The following is a 22560-nucleotide window of genomic DNA, read 5'->3' as shown; positions in this document are numbered from 1 at the left end:
TCTCATGGGTCCTAAAAGAGTTTCTTTAGTTAGTATTTTCAACCACTTAGGAGTGAATAGGCTAGTTTGGGGTTTCAGATGTGCAGATACTAAACCATCTTGTCTCACTGTCCTGTGCCTGGCAAAAGATGCTGGTGGGTGTGTCATTGGCCAGTTCTAGCCAACAGGACAGAGGGGAAACCCACTTCCAGGTAAAAGGGAATAAGGAGTGGGTCTGAGGAGAAGCCTGCTGGCCTCTTGCCAGACCTCTCTGGTGAAGGTCTGATGCAGGTGGAAAAGACCATCTTTCCATGATAAAGGGAGAAGGGATACAGAGTGTCAGACTCTGGTGACAGTGACAACTGCTGCATCCTATGTCTTGTATAAGGGGAAAGGAAGCTGTCTTAGCCCCTTGTAACCACATTTGAGCCCACTCCTGCTATTCCTCTCATCGGTCACCACGGGTTAGCACTGCTCAGAATAAAAGCGTTGTGGGATAGACTCAGCCACTCAAATCTAGGCTAGGCATTTTAGAAAAACTTGAAGAGTTTGTCCTAGAGATTACCAGGGTGCCTGTTACCTGTGGAGCAGAAAGGGAAATGGTTGTGTCTATCCAAATCTGATTAAGTAGGAAGCTGTTCAGTGGAGAGAGCTGTGTCTTTGGGTCTTGCTACGACACATGCCCGCACCTCACCTTCTACCCTCACACCTCCTCCCCACATACCAGCATTCACTGGGGGACATCATGTGCTTCGTGACGTGCTAGCAGCTGAGAGAGGACAGGCAGCTGCCGGGTCTTTTACACATCAGCTTCCAGCCCCATGTAGATGTTCCATCTGCAGAGCCTTCGTTAATAGCTCTCTACCTCTCCTCGGCACTTTGTCATCTGTACGGTAGCCACCCTCTATTCTAAATAAGGTCTGAAAGGACAAGGACCTTCTTGGTCTTTTTTTTTTTTCTCTACAGTTTCAATGTGACCCCCAAATTCAAGTGCTGAAATATTTTGGTCTCCCAATTTACATGTTAGTAGTATTTGGAGGTGAGAACTTTAGGAGATGGTTAGGTTTAAATGAGGTCATAGGGTGGGGCACTCAAGACAACATGGGTAAAGATGAATAAGACTTTAGCTAGATCTGTTCTGTCTTACCCAGTGACAGCTCTGACATGCTATGACATAACCACCCAGAAGCAAACACTATGCTCTTGGACCTCCAATCCTCCAGATTCATGACCCAAATAAACTTCAATGCTTTATAATAACACAGCATCTAGTATTTCGTTATGGTAACTTCAGGTCTTTTTCTTTTTAATATAGCTTCTAAAACATGAACTATGTGTTCTCTGATTTTAGCCCAGTGTCCAAATATAGTACTTTATACATCCTGAGTTAGCAGATCATCCTGAAGTCCAGTACATCCCCTGAACCCAAAACATTGACCAGAATTTGGGATTTACGTGGTCCTTCACTTCTTAGGTATTGTCTAGCTAACTAAAATGAATAGGAGACATACTTAGAGGACCCAGTGTGGTGTTCTCAAGTGTCTTCTGATGCTCCCAGAGGTGGGGCAGCTGAGCATGCGTCACTGTGTGAAGCCTGGGCCCTAAGAGACCTCAAGTGAGGAGAAGGGACTCATGCTGTAGGACAGGAGACACCACTGCTCCCATAAGGCTCAATGACAGGAGCAATGGCATGTGTGCACAGCCCGGGGCAGAAAACCATATGCCTAAACCTCAAATGTTAGCATCCATAGCCTTAATGCTGAGATGTCCTCAGGGAGGACTCAAGCCATATCCATCTTCCAAGGGATGCTGGGCTGGAATCTTGGGGACCTAGGGTTGTGTTTAGAACTTGCTTCTCACTGTTAGTCACATTGAAACCATCGGCCATCAACTTGAGCACTCACCTGTCATCACTGAGACTGAATGGGGAGGGGATGGGGGGTGAGCCTACTGCAGAGCCAGGTTTAAGGGTGGAAACAAGTAGATCCCATCTCATTCAGGTTAGTGAGGGGCATGGCCAGCCATGTCCTCCACCCCACCGCAGTGTGCGCACGCGCACTGGGTCTAGTTGTAGGAGGAGCGCAAAATCGCACATCCTCCTTGTCGCTCTGCTAAATGACACTGTGCTAGTTTTATGTATATCATTTTCAATCCAGTTTTATAAGATAATCCTAAAAACAAACAGTGGAAACCATTGTTTTCCAGGGAGAGCTGAAGTTGTACGATGCATACTTGTTCATGTCCCTTCAGAACACATGGGACTCACACTGTTGGGAAAATAACATCTCCCTGGGACGTTCCCTAGAGACCAAGCTCCACAGAGCAGGTCTCAACATGTTCCTTCCAGGCAGAATGGTCACAGGGAACAACAGCCTACTGGTTGACCAGTAATCTCTAAGAAGCAGGTCCTAGCATGATCCTGTCAAGCTGTGTAATGTGGCCATGCTTGACAGCCTTTTAATTAATGGATTTCTTTTGGGCACTTCTGATGACATAGACAAAAGCCGTGTCTTTCTTGAGTTTTATTTTATTCTGCTGGATTTGTTTCACTTAAAGAAATAAAAAACCCAGATCTGATGGTCCATGCAAGCCCATAGGCTCAATTATACCTCTAAATTCTAGTCAAATGTGAGCTGTTACAACTTAAACTCCAGCCAAGAGTCACTCACTGGTCAGATGGAGGATTTTTTAAGTCATGTAAAAGCCATATCTCAGGCTTCCCCAGTCCTAACCTTGCTTCTGAGAACACAGGCTAGATTTGAGGAAACAATGTTCTGAGCCTTCCTTGGTGATTAAACCTCTGTGGGTATTTAGTTTGTTGATTTTTGCCCAACCCCAATCCCCACTGCATGCATGTGAAGTTACCTTTGCTAGTCGTGAGTGGAGAAGAAAACCATATCTCTTACTATACAGATATAGATAGATAGATAGATAGATAGATAGATAGATAGATAGATAGAGACATAGACATAGACAGACATAGACACAGACACAGACACAGACACAGACACAGACACAGACACAGACACAGACACAGACATAGATATAGATATATTTGGGGATCATCCTATAGTCTGGAGACCTAGTTAATACTTCTTTAAGGGAAGAAAAATAATCAATAATTAATTGAAAAGATAATCGATTAATGATTAGCCATTAGTTTGACACACAGCACTCAAGGGGGTCTCCCTTGGCCTGCTGCTGTGTATGCTATAGCTCCTTTACAAAAATGCATCCTTGTATATTCACTGAATAAAACAAATGACAAGTTAATAACACAATAACGCTCATAATGATGAGTGATGCAGTCTACCAGATGGCCGAAATCATAAGCTGTCTTAGTAATGACTTACTGATGATATTATTAGTCCGTGTCACTAGGCAGCCAACTTTCTAGTGCATATTATAGTAAGTAATAGTTAAATAAATTTACATGTAATAATATATAAAATATTATGATCAATCTATTGGTTTGTTAAAAATAAGAAAAACAGTGAAGGCGGAAAGGTCACAGACAGAATGCAGGCAGCAACATGCCATGTTTGGAAGAAAGACTTCAAATAACAACTCTGGAGACTCAACAAGTCATCTGGGTCCCAGGAAAACTACCATGACCATGCCCCTTAACTCAGGACTACGCTGATCAGTGAGTGTATCACTGTAGACTAAGGAGTCCACCCGTAAGGAGCCCCTGGAAGAGCCTAGACAAGGTTGAGCTAGTAACAAAATGTAATTCTGACCTAACTTTAGGGTTTACCAATACAGTATTACAACTCTAGAAGACATGGTGGTACAAAGGTTTTTTTGTTTTCCTTTTGCTTGTCTATTGCTTTGGGTTTCATTGTTTCTTCTTTGTTTTTCAGAGAGGTGGATTTCAGAGAGGTGGATTAGTAGGATCAACAGAAATCAAGAGCCTTATCGAAGTGAGACAGGTCTTAAATGACCCGAAGGAGCTACCTGACCTCACTGTTGGGAGATCTGCTTGTTTTCTTAAAGAAGAGGAGGGACACGCAGGGAGCCAAGACTCATCCAATGTCCCATGTGCACCCACTGTGTGCAAGCTCCCCTCCCAGCCACCCCGACTTTGCCCTAACCAACCACCTTGAAACAATACCCATAATAATAGCTGTTTGAGTTTCTATAACATTCTCATCCCCAGAAATGGAAGATAATTCAATACCTAGAAGGAGATTCCCTTACAAAATGGCAGGAGTAGAAGCAGGGAGAACTCCTTGTACCACATCAAAGAAGCTGGGGTGGGGGAAAGCAGAGGCAGGGGAATACTCCCTTACACTACTAATACTGAGCCAGTCACAACTCCAGAGGCTAAGTGTGACCTATTCCTGAGACTTCATAATAATCTCTAGGGGAAGGAGCCCGTTGCTGTGAAAGGAACCAACTAGTATGAGGAAAGTGACCATGCCAGGATTTGCTCCAGACCCACTGGCCAGTTCCTCATTCAAAGCCTCATCGGTTCCACACTTGCAATCTGCACTGGGAACGTAATGATACATTTAATCTTCCCAAGGAAGAGGCAAACATAGGTGAAGTCCTCAAGGACTTCTGCATGCTGCTGACAAGTGGAGGCATAGTCAGGGCATGGGGGAGAGTCCACTCGGGCAGAGGGTGAAGTGCATACACAGTTTCAAGGCTGGGAGGATCAGTAATGCAGTTCTCCCCTGGTACACAGTACCTTCCTACAGCTGCCACTGCAGTGCCATTGGGGACATGGGGACAGCACAGTGCTAAGGGAAGGCCAGAGAGAAAGGAGGCAAGAATCGAGTCCTGAAGGGCTTGTGCCTGGGCCAGGAGGTTGGATTTACTTGCAACTCTCCAATAAGCAGAGTAATGGGGACCAGGCAACAGTGTAGAGGCACCAGCCAGAAAGGAGCAGTTCACTACATAACTGCGACCCCAGCAAGTTGGCAGGGATCACACAGCCATGTGATCTGAATTCAAAATGTCCCTCAAAGGGAACAGACTGGAGCCACCCTGGTCCTGCACCCCAATCCCCACAGGACTGGCGAAGGGCTGCAGTAACATGTCGGACTCCACCATTTTCGCCCTCTCTTAGGGTATTTAAAACAGTGCTGGCCAGGAGGAGCAGTCTCACTATTTAGAAACAGGGGCAGATTCCAGCCATCCCCACCCTTGGTTAAATCCTGATGTTAATCTCCTGGGAATGTTTTTTTTTTTCTTTCTGTTTATGTATTAAAAATCTCAGCCAAGAGGGTTTAGACCTTCTGTAAACTTGAAGGTATTTCTGAAGAATTAGGGTCCAACATGTAACACATTCTTCATCTTATTATCTCTAGCTTCCTGGGGTCTGATCAAAGGTCCCCAGGAAGAACTTTTTTCTTTTAAACAAAGCTCTTGGTGTGAGCCACTGCTGGACTTTGTCCACATTTTTTTTTTGGAGGCCTTGTAAAAATGCCTGTTTACACTCAAAACTTCCTCCTCATGTGTCTACAGACTCTTTCAAAAATGAAATCATGGCTTTCTTCCTGACTAAAGAGAAACCAGAAACATATTGTGCAGACAAATGACGTTCAAGTCTCCAGCATCCTGAAATCTGCCAAAGTAAACCTTAATATGTTCAATAAACAGGACCGCATATAGGAGGCTTCCCAGTGTCCCCTGAACTGCGCAGTGCACAGGCAGCTCTGGGCCTCTGGGAGTTAAGTCTGGGAATTCTCACACTGAACCTACCTGTTCACATTTTTTTACTTCAAGGATTAAAGCCTTCTTTGGCAGAAATCTTTTGAAGGCCAATAAGGCAGGCCACTTTTTGTTTTCTTCCTAATTCTTAGGACTAGAAGGGCCAGTTAGGATGTTCAGGACAAGGGAGAGTGGAGTGTCACCAACAACCCCCCCCACACACACACACACCAAACCTTACACTGCTGCTGCATGCTGCTGACTCTTGATATACTGAGATTGTGGACCTCACGCGTGCTAGGCAAACCACTAAACCGCATTCACAGCCCTAACTTCTGAAATCCTAGCTGTTCCTTCTGGCTGACGGAAGTGCTTGAACACGGTTTTGGTTCTGTGCTGGCCTAAACCTAAAATGATCGGGTAGTTCTAGGTCCTGGGGATACCTTGATTTACCTTAACAAAGAGGGTGATGTCGTGCTCCTGTCCTGGATCCCCTTCCTCCGATGCTGGGCCGTTCTCCCTGCGGCCGTTCACTCGCCCCAACTCTTCTCCACCTTGGGCGCTGGGCTCCTCGGCTAGGTGGTTGCTAAGCTCCTCCTGGGACTCCTCGTGCCCGGTGGGTTTGGCCTCCTCTCCATCAAGGCTATCGTCGGGGGATTTCTCTTGGATAGCCTCTTCACAGGGTCTCTTCAACCCGGGGTCTGGCCTCGCTTCTTCCTCCCCGGTCTCCTCCTGGAGCCTGGCCTGGTCCCCATTCTCAACAGCGTCTACCCTCACCTCCTCAGGAGTTGCTTCCTCGGACCCATCTTTCCCCAGGGTACCCACTTCCCCCGCGGCGTCTGCGGCCGAAGCGCCCGCCAGCTCCCCGGGCTCGTGCCCTTCGATCTCTGCGGCTGCAATCTCAATCACCTCATCCTGGTGCTGAAGGCTGCTTTCCCCTTCACCCTGGGGCTCACCCTCTGACCCGAGTGGCCCTCCTGCGGGTGCCTCTGTGTCCGTATTGTCCCCTGCAGATCCCTGGACTTCTGGGTTGATCTGCAACCCTGGCGCGCTGCCTCCCTGCGCTCCCTGACCGGATTCTGCCTCTTCCCCTGCCTCTGAGGCCATGGGGTCCTCTGGCTCCTGGCGAGCGTCCCCGGGGACCTCGGGGGCCTCACTCTGAGCTTCTAGCCCCGAGCTCATCTCCCGCACCTGCTGGGCGCTTGGAGCCTCCTCCGCTCCCTGCGGGATCCTGGCGGCCTCGGGGTCGCGCTCTGCAGCCTCCGCTTCCCCTGGAGCTCCGCTGGCGCCCGTCTCTGTCCCGGGGCCCGTGCGCGGGTCTTGCGCCTGCGCTCCCCCGATTCCCGCTTCCAGCCCACAGCCTCCTTCCTCCTTCCCCGAGGCTGTGGCCTCTGCGCCCGCCCCCAGGTCCCTGGGTGCCTCTGCAGCTCCCTCGCTTGCTTCCCGCCCCTCCAGGTCCGCAGCCCCAGGCTCTCCTGGTCCCCCTATCGCCGCACCTTCGGGTTGCCCCTGGGAACCCGGAGCGATCTCCTTGGGCTCCTTGGCCTCAGCCATGGTAAAATACCCTTACTCGACGCTGCTCAGGAGTGAGGGGCAGGGGCTGCCGTGCCCCTTCCAAGAGGACACCCCACTCTCGGCTCTGGAAGCGAAGGTTTCGCTTGATGCGAAATCCCGCGGACCCCAAGATTCTATGTCCCTTTTCCCTGGCTTAAAGTCTTTGGGTTCTTCCTCAAGAGTTCGTGTTTCTCCTAAATTCACACCCGGACCCCAATCCTTCTGTGCAGGCCAGGGTATGGGGCTAAAGAACTCAGCTTGCCTCTTGAACTCCTTCGAAGAGATGGGCTGGTTTGCTGCAGTCTCAAGGGTTGACCAGAAATCCTCAGAGGCAACTCTCCCCTCTTAGGGATTGGGCGGGGTTTGTCTTCCCCACCTCCCAGCCAGTTTGGGTGGCCTGGGAACCTAGCCAATGATAGCCTTTCTGAGGCTTTTGTGGATTTTAATGAAAAGACTGATTTTACTGGCCACTTTAGCGTCTTCTGGAACAGCATCAAGTTTCTGAGCCATTTAAAATCACGGTCACATACTTGAGGATGGAATTCCCGCCTTACCTCACTTCACCATGGAGGTGACGGGTTAAGCTCCTCTGGTACTGAGTGGAATAGACCCATCCTTGCATCTGGTTCCACAGAAAAGGTATAAACCCTGAAGGGAGGAATGGCTGCCCTCCCATTACTGTAGATTCCAAAAGCCTAAGGATGTTGGGAACAGAAGCCAGGGGAGCTTTTGGAAGGGGTTGGAAGAAAGGAACAGTAGCTAGGGGGCTTTTGGAGGACATTGGGGAAGTACCAGAAGGTTGCCTCTCACTTCTTCAGCTCCTGAAGACGAAGACGCTAAGAATCCAGTGCATGGGCCTCAATACTGTGGTAAGGGGTTTGGCGGTTGACGGTGAGAAGAGAAAATTCAGGGTGGGAAAGAGGGAAGAGTTATAGAACTGTGAGTTCCAGGACAGCCAGGGCTACACAGAGATACCCTGTCTCGAAAAGCCAAACCAAAAAAAAAAAAAAAAAAAGAGTTATAGAACTAACTGAGCAGGCGTCCCCAACGATCACCTGTCAGAAACTTCTTACAGAGAAGCAAGCTGTCCTGTGAGAGGACAAACATCAATTCTTCTAAAAACTATTCCATTGAACTGAAAAAGAAAGGACACCTCCCCAGCCCCCGCCAAGCTTACTCTGTGAGGCCTGCATTTCCCCTTTATCAAAGGACACACCAACTCCTGACCAATATTCCTGATAAATATAGATACCAACATTATTAACAAAACACCAAGGATTTGAATACAACGTGTATCAGAAAGATCATTCACCACTGGAGGCTGGAGGTTGCAATGGTGTTTCATTCAACACATGCAAATCTATAGACGCAGTGCATCATAATGGATGAGATTTTAAAAGTTATATGTGGGCTGGAGAAACAGTTCTGAGGTTAAGAACGTACGCCGCTCTTCAGGAGGAACTGAGTTTGATTCTCAGCACCCACATCAAATAGCTCACAACTTCAGTTCCAGGGGATCCAACACCCTCTTCTGGCTTCAAATGCCGCCTGCACTCGAGTGTACAAACCCCTGCACACTAACATACATACAGATGATTAAAAATAAAATAAATCTTTTTAAAAATATATGATGTGTTCACCTCAGTAGCTAGCACTTGCTAACATTCCACATCCTTTCACAATAAAAGCGTTTAAATGTCTTCACAGATGGATAATATCTCAACATAATAAAAGTTGGGGTGTTTGTTTGTTTGAGGCAGGGTCCCATGTAGCCTAGGCTGTCCTCGACCACACTATATAGCGGAGGATGACCTTGAACTTTGACCCTCCTGCCTTAGCTGAGATTGTGTCACCGAAGCAAGTCTTGATGAAACACTGGAGATTGAACCCAAGACTTGGATGGATGCTAAGCAAGCACCCAGGAAGGTGTTGCCTAAACATGATGGCGCAGTGGGGAGTTCAGTTTGACTTCTTTCTCTCTTACTGAGTTTGACTTCTTGCTCTGGCTGGGTTTAGCCATCATACCCACAGAGGATTTTGTTATCTTTACAAGAGAGGGATGTTTCTTGAATACATCTAGAAAGCACTTTTGAGATGCTAACACTTTGCTATTGTCATTTCCAGCCCCCAAAACTGTGAGCAATAAATTTTTTCCCTTATTAATCACTCAGTCCATGATCTTCTGTCAAAGAAGCACAAAACCAAGACAACAAGATAGATAAACACTCATATTCACAGCACATTTCTCTGAAGCTAAACTCTACCTAGAAAGCACAGGACCAAAGCCATAGCTTTGAATAGAGGCCACAAAACACTCAAAGCACATCACCCACACAGGTAACATAGCTGGACATGTCAGGTAGACCCTACATGGCTCCTGATGAAGGAATCCTGATGCACTCACCAGAGCAAGAACACATCTATCACTCATCTCTAAGAGGAGAATGAAGGCAGCAGTGAGGTCTAGCAGCAAACGGTACCTGTTCAAGTTCCTTTATGTAAATATTCAAGACCAGATGTACTGCAGAAACTGGAATTCTAAGAACAATGGTGGCAAAATATCTCATATCATATATTGCTTGACACACATGACCTACCACCCTGTCATCCAATATGGAGATAGTTTCTCAGTGTCACAGACAAATAGAACATTATGTAAGGAGTGTAGAAACCAGAGGAAATGGCTCAACCGATAAGAATACATTCTGTGCAAGCAAGAAGACCTGAATTTGAATCCCCAATACCACCTAAAAAGGCAGATGTGATGGCCACACTCGCACCTGTAAGCCCACCACTGTGGGAGACAGAGAGAGGAGAGTTTCTGGGGTTGCTGGCCACCTGTCTAACTTTGGGTTCAGTGAGACCCTGTCCCAAGGGAATAAGGTGGATTGATAGAGCAGGACATGTGAATATACATTACAACACACACACACACACACATACACACATACACACACACACACAAGCATCACATACATATAGCATACACATGCATATACATTACAATACACACATGCATATGCACACACCCAAAACCAAAATAAATACAAAAACTAAACATAACTTCTGAAACACACACACACACATACACACACACACATACACACACACACATACACACACACACACACATACACACAATTTAAGTTGACCCTCAAACAAGTTTCACTAAACTGGTTTTTCTTCAATGTTGAGTGCCCCCAAAAACCTCACAGTGTTTGAAGCTGTTGGGGATTTCTAAGTGTAAACAAGCATTATGGATATGAACCACTGAAGAACCATAGTTAGATTTGTTGCACTGTTTTGAAAAGTGTGAGCCTAGGTATATGTGAAGCTTCTTAATCCCAAGCCAGTGTTCTCTGAGTCTTTCACAGAACCATGGAGTGAGGGTCCGTGCCCACGTGAGTAATGCTATTTAATAAATGTTAACTCAAGTGACTGGGTCACGTGTCCTGATAGTCAGAGGGCTAACAGCTCAAGGAACTGTTGGATTATTTGTGGAGCTGGCGCCGGCCCAGGTGGGGCTGAATTAGAGTTAGTCTTGGTTGTGCCCTTGCAGAAAGGCAAGGTTAAGGAAGCACATTTTGTTGGGGAGATTGGCCCTGCATCTGCAAGCTGTTGTGGGCTTTGGTTTTGTTACTATTGGTTTAGATAGGGTATATATAGCCCGACTCCTGCACCCTAGCATCCTCTCCACCTGACGTCACCCTCTTCTGACATACAGTAAATTCTAGTTATTATTACATCTAGCCCATCTCTCCCCCACAATGCCCCTGTCTCCATAGCAATACCATTACCTAGAGCAGAACTAGGCGCATATTAGGATCTTGATAGAAATGTGTTGAATAAATAAATGCACACATCTTCAGATCCATGTTTTTCTATGCACCAATCTGAACTAGTTTTTAAAAACAACTGTTCTCCAACAACAACCCAGAGGACAAGACAAAGCATGAGATTTGCCGGCCACAAGAATCCTTATCTATTAACTCTGGAGACTGCCTCGGCCGATGTGTTAATTATTAGCAAGGGATAAGTTCTATAAGGAACCACTAAAGAAACTCCCCCCAAAAAAGCCATTAAGCCCATGTGAATCGGAAGCCACTGATACACACACTGTTAACAAGTCGCCATCCTGGGGTTAACTATTTGAATACTGGGAATCATTAAGCAGAGGTGGCAGCCTTCTGGACAGTGACAAGGGGCAAAGTTCTTAGTCACCATAGTGCCCCTGCCATACAGGATAAGTAATCACAGGGCTGCAGAACTCTGAGATTACAAAGAAAATGTCATAGATGTAGAGGCAAGTCTCTCTCTCTCTCTCTCTCTCTCTCTCTCTCTCTCTCTCTCACACACACACACACACACACACACAAACACACTCACAAAGACAAACACACTCACAAAGACAAACACACACAAGCAAACACACATACTCACACACATACTCTCACGCACTCACACACAAACACATACACACACAAACACACACACTCACACACATACTCACACACAAACACACACAAACACACATACACACATACTCTCACACACTGACACACAAGCACATACACACACTCACACACACACTCACACACACATACAAACACACACACACACACACAAAACCTTTCCCTCTCATAGTATCTGTAACATTCAGCCATAGGGTGAATTTGCTCACCCACCTTGTGATTTCTTCCACATTTCCCTCTCTTACGAATGGTTCCAAGATCACTTCTCTCTCTGCTTAGTTTTGCTCAATGGCAGAATTTGGCTCAGCGCTAGAAAGTTTACCTAGTTTGCACCTTGCACCTTAGGCTCATCCCAGAACCAGTGGGCAGTAGTGAATATCAGCACAGGACATGCTTAAACTAGGAAGCAGGGATTGTAAAATTGGTTAATCAGGAAGTCCTGAATGAATTCTGCAATATCATCTTTTTAAAAAAAAAATTATACAGAACAAACTTAAATGATAGCCATGGCAAAATGGGTAGATTCTCAGTCAGATTGCCGGAACTGAGTTCCTGCCCTATCTTAGAAACTCTGTGATTTTAATCCATCCTCCTTCTGGGACAGCGGTACTCCCGATAGGATCACTGTCATTGTGAGTGGCTGATAACCTATCAGTACTTTGCCTAGCATTTGCTATTGTTAGCAAGGTGACCTTCTTAGTGTTGTCTCAGACAACACTGCTATCACATCCTGACACAGTGTGTAATAAGTGCTAGGAAAGTCACCCCGGACTAGGGTGACCCTTTGTTATTTACCCAGTGATGGTTCTGGAAAGATGCCTGTGATCTCAGCAGCATGACTGCAAGAACGCCCCAGTCACTCTCATGTTCTGCTACCAAGTATGAATTACACAGAAGCACGCCAGAAAACCAGCTGGATGATAATTTGTTCTCTGTGTTCCTTGAGATGTTCGTGATCTTGGACTCCTCTCAGAACAGATCTAATATTGAACCAATGTCCTTGAGAGATTTGAAAGATGAAGGGGGAGGGGGGACAGAGAATCCCTCCTCCATGACTTTACTATAAATCATTTCTTGATAGTTCTTCTGGGAATAATCTGGAGAGGAGACAGATGTACCACAGGTCTTAAATGTGATATAGGGGAAATGCAGAGAATTGAATCAGTAGCACCCTCATGCAATACTGGTTCCTGAGTCTGAAGCTTCTTCTCTCTCTGCCTTCACTTTTGACACCAGAGCCAAGACTGATGATTCTTCTGGAAATATCACAATACTAAAATTTAACCTTCCACCTCCACCTGTGAATATTTTGCTTATTATATTTTTCTAGAGTCAGTTTCCCGTATTTTCTCTCTCACTGTTTAAAGAACCTCAGTGCCCTTTAAGTCTCCTTACCTCATTCTGCTCTGCCCTCGTCTGCCTGACAGAACTCTGGAATCTAGGCTGATGCCGACCCTGATGAAACAGATATGTGACCACCTGAGAAACAGTCTCAGCCGAGGGACACTTGACAATGTCTAGACACAAGTTTTGGTTGTCATGATTGGTAGGCACTACTGGGTCCTAGTGAGCCTATAGACAGACCATACAATCACTCACTAGACAAAAATATTAATAGTTGTGTTAGAGGAAACCCAGCCACCCTTACAGCATCTCCCATAGAAACTGCCTAGATCCCATCAGTAGTCTTAGAAATGTGAGTGGAGGGATTCGTGTTGTGGGGGGGGAGAATTCTTCACCCCTGAAATGTGCATTGTTTGCATGACTGACATTTCTTCTTAGGGAGCAGAGCAAAACACTGCTGTTCTGCATAGCTTTTAGCTTCTGATTCTCATCAAAAATGAAAAATAAAAAGGAAATACAAATACCTAGTATGCATCTGCTTAGTCAACTATCAAACATCCACAAATTGGCCAAATAACTGGCTCGTGCCCAGGTGAAGCCAAGCCAGTCTTTCACCTTATGAACTGTGTATGCAGGCTAGATTTCAATACCGCTCAGATAGATAGATAGATAGATAGATAGATAGATAGATAGATAGATAGAGATAGCTGAAAATATTTGCATATATTTGCATGTGATATTTGCATGTCTTCCTTTTGAGTCTCCACAGCAATGATTTGCCTGAAACCCCAGGGTGTCTTCAGGCAGAAACAACTGATAGCCCCACCCACCCAAAGCCGATATTCAAACCATGAGAGTCTTGCCTTTCTGCAGAGCCCTGCCAATCCCAAAGAGTCACAGCAGCGAAAACTTCTGAGGGACATGTCACTGCCCCTTGCCTCCAAGTTGTCTGGAGGAAGTTCCCCACAATCTGGTCTCAGGAAAATCCTTCCATAGGTTTACATACACAGTTCCTTAGCTCAGGACACATAGGCCTCCAGGCAATCCTACCTCTTTTGATGGAAGATAGCTTCTTCATTCCCCAAACTAAGTACCACTACTCTACAGACTCATGGATGGTAGCTTCTCTCACCGATATATATGTATGCATGTGTATACACACACACACACACACACACACACACACACACACACATATATATATATATATATATGCTTAATATTTAGCATAATTGCCCTCTGAAAGCCTTTCCCTCACTATTCTTTATTTTATTACTTATACATATATGTGTGCATGTGGTGTGCATGTGTGTATGCATATTCACATGTATAGGTGCATGTGTCTGCATGTTCATGTGTGTGTGTATGTGTGTGTGCGTGTATGTGTGTGTTTATGGAGGCCAGAGGTTGATATCAGATGTCTTTCTCAACACACCTGCTGTACTGAGGCAGGGTCTCTCCCTGGACATGAAGCTTGCTCATTCATATCACCGAGCCAGCTTGCTCTAGAGATAACCTGTCTATTCCTCCCAAGTGCTGTGATTCCAGATGGGCCATCACACCCACCAAGCTCTCTTATGAGTTCTGGGCATTGGAACTCAGGTGTTGACACTTGTGTGTCAAGAGCTTTGCCCACAGAGCCGTCTCCCCAGCTCCTGACTGTTTGTTTTAAAGGCAAGCTTTTAAATAAGACCTCATCTCCCTCTCCAGCCCATGCCTTCCACCGATGACATTCATGGCGTGTGCCTGACCCTTTGAATACCTCCGTCCTCAGTTTCCCAGTCTGTACATGTTATGGGGAAGATAACACATCCTCATAGCTGATCTCACATTTATTTGGGACTAAGCAAGAGTCTCTGTGAGCAAATCCATGAACTGTGAACTTACAAAGGAAGGGCATGGTTCACCAGACTGTCAGTGCTAAGAGGCAGGGCTGGCTAAAGCCAGCTGAACGCCAGAACTGCCAGGCGAGCAAGTCAGAATGGATGATGCCTAGGCCTAGCCTGCAGGCACTCCTCCCCTCTCAGGCCCTTGATGTCTGTTTCCATGGGCTCTGTAGTAGTGTCTCCCGCTCTTCAGGACTAGGGAAGACCATTCTAAGAATCGACCAGCCAACCACACCCCCTTCACAGTAACTGACCAGTAAGCAGCCACTCAGAGTGTTTACTCCCCTCTTTCTTTGATAAATAAAAGCTTCCATTAAGAACTCTGAAGCACTGAACATGAAGGGAGTTGGTTATTTTGTTTCATTTTGTTTTGTTTTGGACTTTGAGAGGCAGCTGGCATTATGCCACGTGGTAAAGAGAATGTAACTGAGGTACAATCTAACCATGTATATTTTTCTAATAAAGAAGTACCTGAGGCAACCTTACTTCTAAAAGTAATTTAACTATCAGTGGGAGCAGAAAAGTTTTCTTTTCTTGAGGAATGAGAAAAATAAGTGAAGGGATATACTTCAAAACAACCCTAACTGGGGGGAAAGGTGTTTTTTCTTTTTTCTTTTTTTTTTTAATGTATTTCTGCTTATCACATTCTGTGGTTCATAAGGCGATGCTGGCCTGTACATTTCTCCTGCACTCCTTCCTATTCATGACATCTGAAGAAAATCCTGCTGGGTGAGTCTGGAGGCATTTGATATATGTAAAACTCGAAAGCCTTTTCTAAGCCTGTCCTCAAACCAGGAAGCTGAGTTTTCCCATAATCAAACTGCCCCCCCCCAGTTTCAATAGAAACTCACAAATCATCTCGTGTATTTTCTTCTACCCCTAGCTGAACCCCTTGCTTCTCACTCTTCCGGGTTTTGCTGCCTTGGGTGTGTGGACACTGAGATAAGCTTGGGCAGCAGGTCGCCTGGGTAGAGGTGAAGGTGCATATTCCATCTATGAGAGAGAACCTTGACTCTCTGTTCACTCTCTCCTCCACTAGGGTTGAAAGCATCATTGTTGGACTGCTGTAAGCTGAGTAGCTTCTGAGGCCACAGAAGTAGGATTATGTATCTGCTTCAGTGAGGTGTGTCATACTGAGGAAATGGAAAAGTTTTCGCTTCTTAAGGAATGAGAAAGTGAGTGAATGGATATACTTCAAAACAACCCTAAATGGGGTAGAATGTGGGTTTTTTTAAAAAAAAATATATTTCTGCTTATCACATTCTCACATACTGCTGACACTTACTCAGCAGACAAAAGGGCCCCATCCTATCCTTGGGGTACATACAGAAACTCTCAAAAAGGAATTTGATCCCTTTTTAAAAGTCATAGCAAATTACTATCTAAATCAAAGAGCCCAGAATATTATTTATCCACGTTATTCCACTTTTTCAGTAATGAATTTGAGATCCATTCATGCTGTTGGATATATCAATAGCTTGTTATTTATTTATATTTATTTAATATTACTTACTGTTAAATATGCTCTGGCTGTCATTAAGAACTAATTTTTATATACATACACCACGGTTTGCTTAAGCATTCCCAGGTCCTAGGATATTTAAGCTATTTTTACTAACTATATTATTTTGGTAAGGCCAAGTTAACCCAACACCTGCTGGGTAACATTTGCATTACACTTGAACCTGTGTGAGCCCAAGCCGTCCTTATGAGTTCATGAATGCAGGCTCAAAACCCAGAAGAATGTCCTTGCCCTTGGTGTCTCCTCTAGCAATGCTGTGTTCAGAAATTTGAGTTCAGTTCCCCTCAGTGATAGTTTGAATGAGAATGGCCCCCATAGGCTCATATATTTGAATGTGTGGCTTCCAGTTGGTGGAACTGTGTGGGAAGGATTAGAAGGCATGGCCTTGTTGGAGGTGGTGAAGCACTGGGAACAGGATTTGGGGTTTCAAAAGCCCACACCAACCCCAGTCCTAGTCTCTCCCTCTTCCTCTCCCTCTTCCTACACCCTCCCCTCTCTCTCTGCCTCTCATCTATGGGTCAGAATATAAGCTCTCAGCTATCTATTCCAGCACCAAGCCCACATGCCTGTCACCACGATAATCATGCACTGATTCTCTGAGTTTGTAAGCAAGCCCTTAATTAAATGTTTTCTTTTATAAGATGGCTCGGTCATGGTGCCTCTTTATGTCACCAGAACAGTAACTAAGACTCGCTCTCTGAACAAAACCCCAGGATGAACACCCCTTCAGCTGACTCCTCTTTGGCTGAATAGAAACTGAAAATACAAAAAGAGGAGTTGGGATTAGTTTAGCATCTGTGGCTAAACGTGAAGTTAGAGATGTTTTTTTAACAGATTTAAATTTCCATTTCACCTGAATGAGACAAAATCACCCTGATCTCACATAAAACTCCATTCCCTTTCCTATGGATCCATCAAGTCAGAGGCCCGATCTTGAAATGTGCACTTAGATGAAACAGTGGCCAGATGCCCAGAACATTCCCTCATGTGAGTCTTGAGTAGAGAAAGTCCAGAAGAGGAAAAAAGAGAAGAAAGGACTTTACTCTTCTTTCATCCATCAAAAATTAATAATGTATCATAAATTCCTGGAAAATGATTGACTCTCTGAGATATTCCAATCCAAGTTTTTCTCCCCTTTTGAGGGCCTGATGACACATATACATATATTCCATTTTATGTATATGGGTATGTGTATGTCTACTATGTGCATGCAGTACCTGTAAAGACCAGAAGAGGGCATCAAATTCCCCTGGAACTGGAGTTGAAAATAGCTGTGAGTCACCATGTGGGTGCTGGGAAGTCACCCACTAGGGTCCACTGGAAGAGCGGCCAGTTCTCTCGACCACTGACCTATCTCTCTAGCCCACCTGATGTCATATGTAAAGATTCTAGGCTCGGCTTTTATCTTATCTTATTGAAGATGCCCAACCTAGCTTATATCATCCCTTGGGCTATCACAATCACCTTCTATCACTCCTCAAATCAAGTCTTGTCCTTCCACTGAGAGTAATTTCTATGGGATATCCGGAAACTATGACAAATTCTCAAGTTGACTATCAACCCAGGCCCTGTTTTAAGTACATGGTACACATCAGCTCATATGATTTAATAATACTTTGACATGAATATTTTTACTGCCACATGTCCACTAAGGACAAGAACTAGAGAGGTGGTTAGCCCAAGGGCACCTCATCGGAAAGCAACAGAGCCCAAGAACGTTCCTAGACAGCCTGGCTCCAGAGTCTGTGACATAATCCAACCTCACCTTTGGACAACACGTGCTCGTTTCTGGCACTGAGCTGTATGTGCTCACAGTCAGGAGAGAGGCACAGAGGCCTGCTGGGGTACTTGTCACTATGCTGGGACTGGGGACATGGGGGTGACAAGGATGTACAGGTCTTCGTGAGCACACAGGTATTAAATGAGTAGTGCTAATATGAGGTGATTAAATGGTCTGTATACTTAGGGCGGGAACCCAACTGTGACCTGGAACTGAATAATTTGAAGACAAGCTTTATCAGATCCAAGATCTAAGGTATACATTAAAGAGGAAGAGACATTTAACTGATACCCGCATCCCCAAAGATAGAAGAAGACAGTATTCACTCTAGGTAGAAAGAGAAACAAACTTGGAAAAAAATCCTTGTCAGGCAAATATATATATGTGTGTGTGTATATATGTGTGTGTGTGTGCATATATATGTATATACGTATACATATTCATATACATATACCATATATATACATATACCATATATATATACACATAATCTCAGTTTAGTAGGAGCAAAGAACAGAAGGGCCCAGGGATTCCTGGGAAAGGTCAAGGAGTCACAAAAGGGTAAGCAGGAACTGAGGTCCACAGACACACTCAAAAGGTCTTAACTCTGTCCAGGCAGCACTGAGGTGCTCGCACTGTCTGCAATATATAGGTCTTAAAGGGGATGAGCAAGAAGGTACGGCAGGGTCCAGGACGACGACGGTGACCACACTCTCTGAAAAGCTGCTTAGGGATCCAAAGTGGCCATAACGGCTGTGCTGGCTTTGATATCAAAAGGCAAGGGGAAGGTGGTGTCTGAAAAGTGCCCACCCACCCTTGGGCGCAACCGTAGTTCCCAACCAGGGGCAATTTGCCAATGGCTGGAGACATTTGCGATTGTCACATCTCGTGGAAATACAACCATCAGTATCTAATGGTAGAACTTGGGGTGCTGCTTGGCACTCTGTACAGAGTAGCCCCATTCTCAGATACCAGTAGTGTCCACACTGAGATACACCACACTCCACAGAGGCCCCAAGGGAGTAACATGTAAGCCACAGAGCCTCCTGCCTGGGACTGACATGTAGGCAATTCTGATGAAGTTTCTGTGGGACAAAGAAGCAACACAGCCTTGTTCAGTACACTCATCTCTTAAAAGTCAAGTGACTCAAACGGTGCTTCAGGAACGGCTGGAGAAAGGCTGGAGAGATGGCTCAGCCAGCCATCAAGAGTGTCGTGGCTCTTGCCTGAGTTCCATTCCCAGCACCCACGTCATGTGACTGGATTTCCAGGTCCTGGGAATCTGACACCATCTTCTGGACTCCATGAGGACCTACACGCACATGAACCATTAACTTTTGACTGAGTGCCTCTGTTATCAACGGAAAAAGAAATCAAGCACTCCAATTTATTATAAGTACATTAGCAAATTTCTCTACGTATTTACATACAGAAGATCTATTCTATTCATGTTTGACTACTAGTAAAAGGGATATTATACTCGCATACCATTTGTGCTGTAGAATTACACAGGAGATACATAGCAAGAGTGAGGTCGGCACCCAACATGTCTCTCAGTATGTTCTCAGAAGGCCATGGCCTGATTCTTGGGGTATGGGAGTCCATTGGTATAGAGTATACTTAGCATGCGTGAGATCAATACTCAGCAGACACTCCACCCTCCCACCTGGTTTGGGGGAAAGCATCTTAAGTGCTGTGATTTGAGGGCAGCTAGATTGGAAAAGGTTGTTCTGTTTATCTCAGGGCTTTAAAAAACTTAGACCCAAGGTTTCTAGACTCCAAAAATTGAAATGGAATGAACAGCTCGTCGCCTGGTTCCTCAGAGAGTTAGTTGTCTGTGGCTTCTGTCAAAAAGAGCTCAATGCAAACATGCTCTTGTTTCAACTCCCAGCATCCACCCATGTGTTCTAGAACAGGCCTGCCTCTTCGTGGTGAGCAGAGACCAGGGGGAAAGGTACCTGCATTGAACTGCTCATCCTGGCCATGTGGGATTCTGACCACGTGCAAACTCTGTCCACCTTTTCTCCACCACGGGGACACCACAGTGAAGAGCTTTTCACGTTTCCCCAAAGAAATGCTGGAAGACTTAACCAAAAGGAGGCGTGAATGTGGGCGTGAGTGAGTGTGGGCGTGAGTGAGTGTGGGCGTGAGTGAGTGTGGGCGTGAGTCGCCACTGTGAAAACTCTCTTAGCATGGCTCCACTTTTGAATTTGTTGAGTTATCGACAACTCAAAAATAATTAATTTAAAATGAGATAAGCAAGTCCGGTTTCTAGATGTCTATCCCCTCCTGAACTTCATATGTAGATCCTAGATTTTTCTAACGACCTTTCTTCTCCATGAACCTTTATTCAGATGATACACTGACTAGTTTGTATCCTTCCTGTCAGACACAAGTTCTGTGGATTTCCTATGACACGTACCAATCAGGTGTGCATCCTCTGTCTTTAAAAAGGCCCTATCTCCTTTTTACACTCTCCTGGGCCAGCTACCATGGTCTGGTTTCAGTGAACTTTGTTTTGTTCCCGCTTACCTGCTAAATGTATTTATTCCCCTGGGAAGGTTTTGAATGAGTCACCTGATCCCGCACTGGGACCCACAGGCTTTGGGAGGTCAAAGTGCCAGTTTTCTTCCCTGCAGCCACCATCCCCTCTGAAGCCTTTTAAAGTGCTGGGCTGATGGTTAGGAGGGAGGATCGTATATCTGAGGTGTGTAAGCTCCCTTTCAAAATGCATTCACCTGTTAAGGAGCTTTTGGCAAGTGATTAGCCTCCAGGAATTTGAAGCCTTAACATGTTACCAAAGCCCTAGATTATGGGGCCCAAGCTCCCTTATTTGGAGGGCCAGCCTTTGGAATTCATGACGTGCCCAACTGTACCAGGTACTTGGCATGCCTCTGTGCCCAGGGACCTTGACTCCAAAGCCTTCCTATGTTTCCAAGGGTTGGCCCTATGTTAGATTTCTTTGTAGGAGCCAACGTCCCAGCAGGACCAGAGAAAAGAATTCATGCAGAAGAAACTGGACACCATGCAAGAAGGGCCCTCCCTTCCTCATAGGATTTGAAGGATGTGTGTGAGGTCATTGGAAGACACATTAGTACTGGGATTTCTTCCCCCAGAAGACAACATGAATTTGTCTGAAATAACTTCAAAGTGTGCAGTAGGTTTGTGAGCGTGCAGATTTAGTGTGTATACACGTCTTAAATGCTGTGATTTGGGGATGACTAGATTGGAAAATGTTGTTCTGTTTATTCTGAGGCTTTATAAAACACTTGGGGCAAAGGTTTCTAGCTTCGAAAAATTGAAAATGGACTAGACAGCTCATTGCCTGGTTCCTCAAAGCATCATCTGCGTGTACACCTGCACACATGTCTAGAAGTACGTGTCAATGTGTGCATTTGTGGGAGCTAGATAGTAACCTCCGGGACCATTCCTTAGGATGCTTCTTGGTTTGCTTGTTTTGGTTTGGTTTTAAACAGGCTCTCTCAGTAGTCTGGAACTCCCTGATTCAGTTAGACTGGCTGTAACCACTAAGCTATAGGGCTCTTTTTCTCTTCTTCACCTCCCCAGTGCTGAGATTCTAAGCCATACTTGGCTTTTTAACAAGGTCTCTATGGGGCAAACTCAGGGGTCTGTGCCTGTATGGCAAGCATTCCACACCTGGATGATCTCCTCAGCCCACTGTCCGTAAAGTCTTGATGAAACTGAAATAGCCAACTGTGAGCCATAGAAATACGGCATTATATAGCTCCTGTGAGGTAACTTGGTAGCCAAATCGGTTTGTTTGCACATACTAATGAAGGCTCTGCTTCAAGGACACATTGTATAAAGCCCGTAATGAGAACTGTCTTTACTTGTCAATGTAAATGTCTCCAGAGAGAGACCTATGCCAAAAAGGTTAAAGATGAGAGAGACAGGCACAAGAATTGTAAACCAAACTATATTAGAAAAGCCATATCATCACTTGCCATTTAACCCAGCCAACCTCCTCCTTGTTGGAATCTGTCCTGAATATTATTGCAAAAATAAAAAAAGAGGCATGTGCACAAGACTAGTCAGAAGCATTTTATCACCAGTGGGCGGGGATGCAGATGTCCATCACCAGGAGACTGGGGGGGGTGGGGGGGAAACGGGAACCTGTTCTGGATGATACTGTGGGATAATCTCATGGCTATATAACTAAGTGAAAAAGAGCTGAAAGAGAAAAGGACACAGCGGTGGGGAGAGATGCCCCACCCACGGGTAGAGGTGGGAGAGAATGGGGGTGGGGAGAGACACCCCAACCATGGGCAGGGGTGGGGACAGACACCCCATCCGTGGGCAGGGGTGGGAGAGGCATCCCATCCACAGGTGGGGGTGGGGAGAGAC

The 22560-nt window shown here is 45.5% G+C and overlaps 1 protein-coding gene across 1 annotated transcript in view; it reads right to left on the bottom strand.

The window, feature by feature from the left end:
• The window catches only part of Clic6 (chloride intracellular channel 6), a 42732-nt gene extending 35233 nt beyond the window's left edge, over positions 1-7499 (bottom strand). Inside the window, exon 1 of the mRNA XM_028756404.1 lies at positions 6091-7499. Within this exon, the coding sequence (XP_028612237.1) occupies positions 6091-7191 (1101 nt within the window). The 5' untranslated portion in view covers positions 7192-7499. The remainder of the gene's footprint in view (positions 1-6090) is intronic.
• Between the last annotated feature and the right edge of the window lie 15061 nt (positions 7500-22560).

This window comes from Grammomys surdaster, unplaced genomic scaffold, assembly GCF_004785775.1.
Source record: "Grammomys surdaster isolate TR1022 unplaced genomic scaffold, NIH_TR_1.0 126118, whole genome shotgun sequence".
NCBI lineage: Eukaryota > Metazoa > Chordata > Mammalia > Rodentia > Muridae > Grammomys > Grammomys surdaster.
Note: the sequence above shows the minus strand (reverse complement) of the source record. Positions and strands in the feature narration are given on the sequence as shown.